This window comes from Danio rerio, chromosome 22, assembly GCF_049306965.1.
Source record: "Danio rerio strain Tuebingen ecotype United States chromosome 22, GRCz12tu, whole genome shotgun sequence".
Taxonomy (NCBI): Eukaryota; Metazoa; Chordata; class Actinopteri; order Cypriniformes; family Danionidae; genus Danio; species Danio rerio.
In genome coordinates this window covers 15,204,537-15,217,134 of record NC_133197.1, presented here as the reverse complement: position 1 = coordinate 15,217,134, position 12,598 = coordinate 15,204,537, and the positions used below count along the sequence as shown (strand labels likewise).

Here is a 12,598-nt window from a genome sequence, read left to right as displayed (position 1 = left end):
CACACATACAATAACAGTAATCACACATTTAAAAAAGAAAACGGACAGCCTTCCCTTTACCTTGTGGAGTGTGTGATAGGTATTACTCTAAACTGTATCAAACCCGACTAGCATAACTATATCAAAGAAGCTCCAAAATAACTGTCATAAAATGCGACCGTAAACCATCAAATTTGGTGGACATCAATCACACTTGAGTCTTGTTTCACTACTTAGTAGCTACGTAAAAAAAACCTTTAAAACAGGCCAGAGCAAAACCAATATCCAGTTTTTTAACAGCGGCATCCTGAGGGAGGCTGGCAGGAGAACTTACTGATCAGGAGATGAATGTGCAGACTTCTAAGGGCCTAGTGCAAATGCATGCTTGAATCGTTCAGTCTTTTTACTGTGCGTCAGAAGCCATCAAGGCCACAGGAGGAGCTGTAAAAGAGGAAGAAGTAGGATGAAGGAGATGGTTGGGATGTGGGTGACTCCGCTGGTCTGCACATCTCGTTTGGGTCCATTGTTAGGAGGCTGGACTGGGATTTTGCCATACTGGGATGGAATTTGAACACTGCTTATGTTTTCTTTTATTAAGTGCACTGTTGGGAGAAGAAGAAAAAAACGGGGTGAGGATTAGATACAGATAACATATTTACGCTGATTTGTAAATGCTTTCTGTTGTTGATGTTCTGTGAGGAATTTCAACCGAGACATTTTTTTTTCCAGATAACAAGGAATGGACCTTTGGATAACTTTCTAGCAACATTCCCTCAACATTCAGAAGAAATAGAATGTTTGTTAAACATAGCTCGAACACGTTATTTCCATATCCTTTACAGAGCATTTTTCTGAAACTGTTTGGTTTGAGTTTGTCTGTTAAAAGTCACATTAAAGTTTTTTAGATGATAGTTTTAAGGATATAAGCTTGTGTGTTCTAAAACAGTGACAAAATTCACGTTTAGAAGATATAAACCTGATATAAACACCCAAAGCTTGCAGTTTGTCACTTCCGCATAAATGGGTCAACATTTTACGACGATCACCTCATACTTCAAATTCTTTTCAAATCATCTGAACATTCAAATGCTCTCAAGTTTCTGACTTCCCCCACCCACTTCAAATGCTTCTTATTTGCTGTTTATTTGATGCGCTTGATTTCAACCACTCTCACTGATTAGTTGTTTTTTTTATAAAGGGGAGGGGCTACTACATGTCCCGCCTTGTCTTTTTGTTTCAGATTGTTACATTTAGAATAAAAAAGACACGTTTCAAAGCACTTCATGGGACGTTTAAACCAGTTTTTCCCCACCCTGTTCTTGGAGGCACATCAACAGTACATATTTTGGATGGCTCTCTTATCTGACTCATTAACCTCAGGTTTTGGAGTCTCTTTTTATGTTCTGATAAGTTGATTCAGGTGTGTTTGATTGATTAGGAAGGTTGAAAATGTTTACCGTTGTTGGAACATGCCTTTAGGAACAAGGATGGGAAACACTGCTTACAAAAAGGGCTCTATTTTAGCGATCTAGGCACATAGTCTAAAGCGCATGGTGCAAAAGCACTAAAGGTGTGTCTGAATCCACTTTTGCTATTTTAAGGATGGAAAAATATGCTTTGCGCTGTGGCACATGGTCTAACAGGGTTGTGCTTATTCTCTTAATGAGTTATGGGTGTGTTTTAAGCATAACCTGCATTAAAGAGTCTCATCTCACATTCCCTTTAAGAGTTGCATCACACCCAGGAGCATTTGCTATTTACATGGTGGACTTTGTAAGTGGAAAAACTGAACACTTCACTTGTGAGAAAACCGACCATCTGCAGCGCGAGGATAAAGAATGAGCCTCCACCATTCGGTCTCTTCATTTTCTCTTTACTTTACGTTTACTCTTTACTTTACTCCTTTACTTCCGTGGATAGGGAAACGCTGTTGTACGCACTCGACAGAAAACATCCATTAGCCTACATGTTTAATTTTGTTTGTTAAGACAAAGATTTTTTTTCAAAACTATTTCTAAATTTAGTTCAAATTTCCAGCAAAGGAATAAATGAACAATAACAACGTGTGGTCAAAAAAAATCGCTTTTAGTTGGCTGATGGTGTGGTCTATGTCAGTTCCTCAAAATAGCAACACACAAACAATGCGCCTTAACACACCTCCCTTTTAGACCGGCACACCCATGAGTCCACAAAGGGGTGCAAATGGATTTGCTATTTAAGCAACATGGTGTAAAACATGAAAATTAGGGTTGCGCTGGTCTGAAAATAGCAACAAATCATGCCATACATGACTTGTGCCTTATTGCGCCGGGTGTATGATAGGGCCAGAAACTCCTTTCAAATGGTTAAATAAAAGTCACTTTTCAAAAGGAAAAAGTTTCTTGATGGTTCCATTTAATGGAGCGTCCCATTTCTAACAATTGTTTCCTATTTAACAGGCTAAAATTTCGGCAAGGTTTTTCTCAAAGTCTCAAAGATGTGAATAGAGGTGAATTATGGCCACATGGTGTAAATGATGTGGAATGCTGTGACATGTGGAATGTAACTGAATCAAGAAATTCACATAAGGATAAAAACATCCCCTGAATAAGCCGGAGCTAGTGAAGTGGTGTTTTGCATCTGCTGTGAAACTAGCATAAATCAACCCAGTCTTGTTCAGCTATATTTATGGGGACTTCCTAGAAATATTTCTATACTGTACAAACTGTATAGCCTGTTCCCTTAAACCAAACCCTCATAAGAAACAATCTGCATTTTTACATTTTCAATTCATTCTGTGTAATAAAGTCCTTTTCTTCATCAGGGAAAAAATGTCCCCACAAACGTCAGAAATAACTGGTTTTGCTATACTCGTGGGGACATTTGTTACACACACAAACACGGAGTAATGCCTTCAGCTGAACATATGTGCATTGCGCAGCAGATGATCGGGACCATATATCAGCAGCAGACTCGCAAATACAAACCAACAGACGGCAACACATTAACACGTCACAATCAAATGATGCATAGCATCCGCACGGACACAAACCAATGGCTTAACGTTTGAATATCTGGCCACAAACAAACACATTCACGGTTTAATGTTTCACAGGCGTGTTTTACCTGATTTCACAATAAATACGAGCCAGACGCAACAAGGAAGGGTGAGACGAAAACAAGTCACACCTTTTCCTAATGAAACCCAACCTGAGATCCCTCACACAATGGCCATTGTGCTGCGTTGTACAATACACAAAGGCTTCATTTATTCACAATCACTGCTGATGCCAATTAAAGGGTAAACCGATCTGATTGGCATCAGAGTGGAGAGCAAATGCCCGCGGGCTGCTTGGCTTTGACAGGAGTGATGTGTAGGAATGATCACATATGCTGGATAATATCTTGCTAAATATGCGGTGGCCGTGTGAAATTGAGGTTTCTCGCTGATGGTGGAAATGTTGGAGGATATACACATTCAGCATATTGTACTTTTGGTGCCTCTTCAAAGAGCATTGGGAAGCCACCATGGGGTGTACTTGAGGATGTTTTTACATCCTAATGGATATACTGTATTTTTTAGCATAGCAAAATGGGAGACTTTGCAAGATTTCAGCATTTCTAATCAAGACCACATCATTTTTTCATTGCATTCACACAGAATGAAACTGGCATTGAATAGACAAATACTGCTAATAAAAATTATAATACTTTATAAAAAATATTAAATGTGTAACATCCTATATAAATAAAAATCAATAAATTACAGAATATATAACTATATAAATTCAATATAAATAACTATATACATGCAAATAATGTGAAATAAAAATGAAAACACCTAGTTTAATGTAATAAAATAGTTTTTAACAATTTTTAAATAATTTGTCAAAGAATATTTATAAATCAGATGTGTTTTTAGCATGTATCTGGTCAAATATTGCAGAAACACATTAAATATACATTTAGAGATAACACAAATAACATAAATGTTATTGTGGTATTTTAAAATGAAGCATTTATTTCTGTGTGTACACTTGCATATAATCTACTGTAGGTGTCACATTCACCAGTGATCTACTACTTAAGATCGCTGGTAAACACACATATTCACATGAACTACAATTCCGCCATGTCATGGACTACATATTCAGTCATGCAGGACACACACACCTGCTCCAAGTGATCACTGATTACGTACACTCATAGCTGAAGCTGCTCAGACTGATTACTTGGACTACAAATATAGCACACTAACACACAGTTGTTGCTGAGTCTTGTTTTCTGTTATAGTCATATCACAACGCGTTTCCTTTGCCGTGTTTTTGATTCTCGCCTTGTTTTCTTGTTTTATTCCTGTCTTCTGCCTGCCTTCTGACCATATACCTACTATTTCGACTGACTCTGGATTGCCCTCATACATCTGTTTGCTCCTGTGTTGATCATTGCTTGCCTGACCATCCTGTCAATAGCCCCTTTCACACAGTGATACCGGCAAATATCCAGAAAATTTCCGGAATGACTTTACTGGTAAATTCAATAAAGCGCTGTTCACACAGGCAAGGACTTTACGGAATTTTACCGGAAAAAATGTTCAAACATCCATTCCAAAACACCGGTAAATTCTGACATCATTACCCAGAAACGACCTCTAAACGTCTAGGCTTGTATTTGTAAACATTTGACTACTTTACAAACTCTGTGGATGGATCAGTATTGTGAACAACTTTGATGAAAACATGGAGGAACACTTTCACATGTCGAGATGTACAGGATATGTGTGTGTGCTGGCACTCACCGACTCCTTCACAGGCACACGCGACGCGTCAAGCAACTGCAGCAAGCAGAGCTTGAAGGTAAACAAACAACGGCTTATCATAAGCATCTTATCGATAATTATTTACACAGTTGGCAATAAGAAGTACCATATAAATGTTATCTGACTAACATCTAGCAGCTAAATGTGTCTGGAAAAATATTCAAAGGCTTTTATTTTCATAAACCACACGGACGTGAATGCGTCTGACTGTTCTGATTGGCTAAAGTAGATGTCTTTACGTCAGCACGTTCTAGACGTGCATGCGCTCTTTCCGGCAATCGTCCTTCTGCGTTCACACAGAGCAGCTTTCCGGCAAATTACCAGTAAAGTTACAAGTTCTCTTTCCGGATAATAGCCGGAACAAATTTACCGGTATTTTTAAAAAAAGGCCCTGGTCACGCATACAGAACCTTCCGGAAAAGTGCCATATCTAAATAACTATGTTCTAATTTATTTTCCACATTGGCAAAATCAATATTAGCACAAAGCACTGTACACTACTGTACACAAAACAAAAACAATAACAATTGACTGATCATAAAAAAATATGTTCTTAAAATCTTTTTATCAAATACTAAAATATCACCACGATATTCACAAAATACTAATGATTTCAATATTGACAACAATAATAAATGTTCTTTAAGCAGCGAGTTAGCATATCTGAAAACTCATGTAAGACTGGAACCTAAAATAATGATGCTTAAAATTCTGCTTTGCAGCACAAAATTTTTAAAACCGATCTCTGAAAATTTGAATAAAGAAATATGCACTGTATAAAAAAAAACTAATTAAGAATTTTTTATAACCATATATCGGCTTTACAACTTTGATTAGATGGATATTAAATATGCAGCCGGCTTCTAGGCTCAGACTTGCTGAATGCCAACCTGCACAACAGCAGTGCTCGTGTAATTGCTGTGACATGTGGCCACTCATTCGTAAGACAAAAGCAAATGGTATAATTACGCCTCCGTAAAACCATGTTTACCTTCTGTCTGTCAAAAACGCAGGTGAAGCATGACCACACTTGACAGAAAGAATGATTGCATTTCAGATCTTTTCTCTGAAGCTGGAGCAGAACGCTACTGAACCCCCGTCCTAAACGACTCACGGACTGAATATATTAGTTCGCCTTGGCCTAGTTTTGCCAACTTCCAGCCGAGAAACAGTGACGAACAAGTAAAAAAAAAAAATTCTCGACGAGACTTCTAATTGACCTTAAACAAATTCAATATTTTAAAAAGACAGCTCCTTGGACTGTGTAGCTATTACAAGGTTCAAGTTTATCTGAGCAATAATGCAGCTTACAAAATCAAGTTAGAATGTTTTGCTAATGTTTCCATTAGGGTATGAAAACATCATGGCCTTAGAATGTTTACAATTTGTACACATTAAACATTCCATTTTTAAAAACATCTGACATAATTAATATGATTATTAGGTGTTATGTTGATACAAACGTTGATAGAATGTTTCAGTTTTCGTTTGGTAAACATTATAGGAACGTTACTATTGAAAATGTGTTAACAATAACTTAAACCATGTGTAATGTTATTTAATAGTACTTAAAAAACATTTTTTCTAAAACTTGGAAGAAAAATGTTCTGTACACAAATAATAATAATAATAATAATAATAATAATAATAATATATTAATTCCTTACATTTATATAGCGCATTTCTGAACACTCAAAGTGCTTTGCATATATTTTTGGGGGGGAATCTTCTCATCCACCACCAGTGTTCAGCATCCACCTGGATGATGTGACGGTAGCCATATTGCGCCAGATCATACACCACACACCAGCTGATTGATGGAGAGGAGACAGATAAAAGCCAATAATGATATGATGGACAGAGACCAATGGGGAAATTTGGCCAGAATGCCGGGGTTAAACCCCTACTCATTTTCGAAAGACATCCTGGAAATTTTAACGACCAAGACCTCAGTTTAACATCTCATTTGAAAGATGGCGCTCACTGGCAGTATAGTATCCCCTTCACTATACTGGGGCATTAGGAGCCACACAGACTGCAGGTTGAGCGCCCCTTCAGTTTTCCAATATGGTCTTCCATACAGGTACTGACCAGGCGCAGCCTGTTTAGCTTCAGTGGGCGACCAGGCAGACAGAAATGAGCAAAATATTGGGCCCTATCATTCACCTTGTGCAATGTGGCGCAAAGCGACACAATGGTTGTTTGCTAGTTTCAGCTTGGTGCAAGAGTCATTTTGATGTTTTGCACCACGCTGTTTAAATAGCAAATGCATTTGCGCTCATGTATGCGCCAATGTGGTCTAAAAAAGAAGGTGTGTCAAGGCACATCGCTGGCGCGTTGCTATTTTGAGGAACTAAATTAGACTGCGCAATAGACCTGCTGAGAGGAGGTCTAAAGTCAGCGCATAGCGCATTAGTTGTACGCCTTGTTTACACATTGCTTAATACACACAAGTACATCATATACGCAGATATCTTTACAAATGAAAAAGAACTAAAGGAATTAAATATGACAAAAATTATTATTGTATATAGCCTACATAAATATAACCATTCATTATTATTGTTCATTTATTTGTTTGCTGGAAATTAGAACTGAATTTAGAAACAGTTTTGAAACAAATTTTTGCCCGTAACAAACAAAATTAACTATGTAGGCTAATGGATGTCTGTGCGAACAACACCGTTTCCTTATCCACGAGAGAGAAAGTGAAAGTGAAAGTAAAGAATAAGGAGACTCATTCTGTCATTCTCGGTGCTGCAGATGCTCTGTTTAACTGTTTTCTTGCTAGTGAAGCATTCAGTTTTTCCACTTACAAAGTCCGCCATGTAAATAGCAAATGCAGTATGGCATGACGCAACTGACTCTTAAAGGGAATGGGAGATGAGACTCTGGTTTATTCTCGAAACTTAACTCATTAAGAGAATAAGCTCAACCCTGTTAGACCATGCGCAAGTGGATTTTTCCATCTTAAAATAGAAAAAGTATATTCGGTCACGCCCTTAATGCTTTTGCACCCTGCGCTTTGGACATAGCACCTGGATCGTCAAAATAGAGCCCAATATCTTAATGCGCTTAAACTCACATTTTCAGTTTGAAAAGCATTATAATTTAAATGATCTCACCTGCATTTAATTGTGTGTACCACAGTATCATTAGACATTCTTACTTAAAAACGAATTAACTGCCTGCGACCACAATAGACAGTTGTTTATCGAAGCCTGTGTTGCTTACTATTAACATGAAATGTATTGTATTGTTTATATATAATGTATAGCAATCCAGTGATTCAGTAGTAAATCTTCAGCATCATTACTGCAGTGTCACATGATCCATCAGAAATTATTTGAATATAATGATTTGGTGTTTAAAAATCACTTATTATTGGTAAAAGTTGTACTTTACAGTTAGCACAGTGTAATGCTTTAAAAAAGTTTTTTTTTTTTTTTAAATTCTGAAATGAATTGATTTATTCTGCATTTAGTGGTTTAATAATGATCAAAGTCCTATGATAGACATTATGTCTAAAAGCAGACAGGGCGCCATTGTTAACTTGTCCACCCACAAAAGTAGGTATAATTATGTGTGGTACTTGGCTGTCTTGAAAACTCTTGATGTTTAGGAGAGCAAAAACAAAACATCTCCATTCATTCATTTACTTCAGTTTTTTTTTAATCCAGAGGTGGGAAAAGCAGGTGTGGAAATGTGATCCCCCAACCAACAATGCCGAACACACACTTCGTTTATGAAGCCTGATGCTAGAAATAATGCTTCCTTCATCCACTGTAAATATACCTGGCAATTAACAGTTGTATGACTGTATATAAAGAAAAAAGTATCCATAGATTATGATTCACTGGGGTTTCCCTTCACCTACTTGTTATTTTGAATTGCATTATTGGTATATTTGCTGTCACTAGCTTTATCAGTTGCCAGTCACTTACTGTCAACAAACTGTTAACAAAGATATCTTTATTGACATTATTAATACTTTAAAATGAATGATTTATTGTCTGGGCATGTAAATTATAGTACAAAAATTGTGAGATTCAGGAGTATAAATCAGATACTGAAGAATTTTCATAGAGCAAGTATTAAAAAAATGCTACATTGGTAATAAAAAATAAATTACAGTAGCTTCAGAGTCACTTTGAGGCAAGCTTTTTCACCATTTTACCATCAGTTGGTGGTTTGGTTACTTGACACTGTGTTGTTCTAACTAGAACTAAGCAGTCTACCATATCCCATAATGACATAATGACAGTCTACCACTATTTTCACTATTTCTTAATCAACTTGAATTGCACATTTGATCTGATTCAGTGTTCGCAAACATCGAAATTATCAGCCAAGAAGTTCTGAAAAGTCGTTTTTTCTGCAAAATTTTAAATAGCTACTAGCATTTATGCTTCAAAAGATATTAGCATAAATATTATATAATATCTGCTGTTGAAAACAAGCCTACTGCACCATCTGCTGTTGAAAACTAGCCTAGAGCGCCATCTGCTGTTTAAAACTAGTTTAGAACAACATCTGCTGTTAAAAAATGAACATAGAGCGCCATCTGCTGTTAAAAACTAGTCTAGAGCACCATCTGCTGTTAAAAACTAGCCTAGAGCACCATCTGCTGTTAAAACTAGCCTAGAGTACCATCTTCTGTTAAAAACTAGCCTAGAGCACCAACTGCTGTTAAAAACTAGCCTAGAGCACCATCCGCTGATAAAAACTAGCCTAGAGCGCCATCTGCTGTTAAAAACTAGTTTAGTGCGCCATCTGCTGTTAAAAACCAGGCTAGAGAGCCATCTGCTGTAACAAACTAGCCTAGAGCGCCATCTGCTGTTAAAAACTAGCCTAGAGCGCCATCTGCTGTTAATAACTAGCCTAAAGCACCATTTGCTGTTAAAACTAGTTTAGTGCGCCATCTGCTGTTAAAAACTAGCCTAGAGCACCACTTGCTGTTAAAAACTAGTTTAGAACACCATCTGCGGTCAAAAAAATGAACCTAGATCGCCATCTGCTGGTAAAAACTAGCCTAGAGCACAATTTGCAGTTAATAACTATCCTAAAGCACCATCTGCTGTTAAAACTAGTTTAGTGCACCATCTGCTGTTAAAAACTAGTCTAGAGAGCCATCTGCTGGTAAAAAACTAGCTTAGAGCACAACCTGCTGTTAAATCGAGACGGTGCTCACTGCAGAGCCATTTGAGCAGAGTTGAGCTCCAGCGAGGGGGAGCATGAGCTCTCGCTCCTCCTCCTATAAGCTTTTTTAATGCGTACACCAACCCCACCCCCAACCCTACCCCCAGTGGCATCCCTCGTAGAAGAAGTGCAAGAAAGGAGGAGCGAAAGCTCAAGCTCCCCCTCGCTGGAGCTCAACTCTGCTCAAATGGCTCTGCAGTGAGCACCACTTGGTTAAATCTAGCCTAGAGCACCATTTGCTGTTAAAAAAAAAAACTAGCCTAGAGTGCCATCTGCTGTTAAAAAATAGTCTATAGCACCATCTGCTGTGTAATCTAGCCCAGAGAACCATCCACTGTAAAAAAAAAAAAAAAAAACTAGCTTAGAGCACCACCTGCTTTTAAATCTAGCCTAGAGCACCATCAGCTGTTAAAAACTAGCCTGGAGCGCCATCTGCTGTTAAAAACTAGCCTAGAGTGCCATCTGCTGTTAAATCTAGTTTAGAGCACCATCAGCTGTTAAAAACTAGCCTAGAGCGCCATCTGCTGTTAAATCTAGCCTAGAGCGTCATTTGCTGTTAAATCTATCTTAGAGTGCCATCCGCTGTTAAAACTAGCATAGAGTACCACCTACTTTTAAAAACTAGACTAGAGCACCATCTGCTGTTAAAAACTAGCCTAGAGCGCCATCTGCTGTTAAAAACTAGCCTAGAGCACCATCTGCTTAAAAAAACTAGGCTAGAGCGCCATCTGCTTATAAAAACTAGGCTAGAGCGCCATCTGCTGTGGAAAAACCAAGTTGTCCTCACTGCAGTATGTAGAAAGAGGGATCAGGTCCAATATGTAGTGGACATTGTAACGCCTCTGATACTGTGATAGATCGGTTTAGGGAAGGTGTAGACATTAATAGCACCCAATGTAATGGGTAATTTAATAACTACTATAAATGATTCTCATACCACGAACCGCTTATGCATGTGCTTCCACTATGTACTATGGACCCGATCCAGTAAGTCATCAAACTAGAAGCTGCAGCTAGGAAAAAACAGCCTAGAGCCCCATCTGCTGTGAAAAAACTGCCTAGAGCACCATAACCAACCTAGACTGCCCTCTGCTGTTAAAAACTAGCCCAGAGCACCATCTGCTGTTAAAACAATCTGAATCGATTTGAGGGAAGAATTGATTTTTTCGAACAGTTTTGTTTTTGTCTAAGAATAAGTCCAACTTGGACAGTTGGTGAGGCTAAAGGGGTAGAGCTAGAGTCTGCAAATTTTGCTGTGGTTTATGCTCAGACCATCCTCTATCAGTGTGCTAAATTTCAATTCTTTTTACCATACACTTCTGTAAGTGGTTGAACATACGTTCAATGCTTTGTCACTAAAAACACAAGTCTGACTCTTTGAACATGGACATAGCCAACACAGTGTCAAAAGAGTGACATTTCTATTACTAGCATGGCTAAAGCTACATAAACCTGCTGTTTCTGACACAACGGCTGCAATATTTCCTACAGCTGGAGGTTGAGGCTGGTTTTACCTTTGGGACTCAATCTAATCTTCCTCTCCTGTTCTCCATCAATGTGCAAGGGGGAAGGGTGGAGCAGAGCCCGTGGATCTGAAATTATGTTAGCATTAGCTACGCTGACATCTACTCACCAAAAATCCTGTTTGTGATTTTAACATCTAAAAAAAGGAATTTACTGAAAGAAGCAGGTGCTGACAAACTGACGACGGTGCATTAGCTGAGGATGAGGTCACCTTAATCAGAGTTTACCAAACTGTCAGAGCTTGCCTGCTCCCATGTCTGATGCTGGAAAATAATCTGATAATTACCAACTGAGACACGCATGAATGCCAATGCAGTAACATGAGTGCGGCTGCTGGTATGTGCCAAACAAACAGTCGTGGGGTTTAGATTAAACTTTTTTTTCTTTCTAGCAGTTCACCAAGGACCTGTTTGTATTGTGTTAAAAGAGATGCTTTCAAGTACTCTATCTAAAAAATAGGAGAGGATATATAAACTGCACACATCTTTTTAAACAAAATTAAACATAAACTATATTTACATTTACGATCTCTTGTGAATAAAAAAACATGAGTGGAATAATCTGCTATTGTTCAAAAAGGTAATGGTTCGCACTCATCAAGTAATTGCTTCATATTGTTTTTATTTTTATATTCTTCGTGTGATACAAAATCACAAACGTTTCGGCACAATGCCTTTCTCAGTGCGTCACACAATCCTCTCACTCCACCCTTTTGTCCCACAATCAATCGCATTGTGTCCTTGGTTAGACGGTTACTAGATGATCAAAAAAATCTTATTTTCGATTCATATTCCATAATTAACCACATATCTAATATTTACCTTCATGTTTAAACATTATTTCACAGAAAAATAGCATATCAATTATCATCGTTTGCTTATGTGTACATCAATACAATGAAAATCCGACAGTCCAAAACATAAAAAAATATATTTGATGGTCACTCGATGATTAAAGACAATCTTACCTTCACCTCAACACATATAACTAACCTCACAAGAGATATTTACCCTCACCTTCAAAAACAATATTTCACAGGAAAATAGCATATTTACATCAATACAATGAAAATCCGACAGTCCAAAACATTAAAAAATA

General features: G+C 37.8%; 1 protein-coding gene across 1 annotated transcript in view; it reads right to left on the bottom strand.

Moving 5' to 3' along the window:
• Window positions 1–402: 402 nt before the first annotated feature.
• Window positions 403–12,598, bottom strand: part of gpc5b (glypican 5b) — a 62,651-nt gene continuing 50,455 nt past the window's right edge. The window contains 1 exon segment of the mRNA NM_001302221.1: window positions 403–581. Within this exon segment, the coding sequence (NP_001289150.1) occupies window positions 403–581 (179 nt within the window).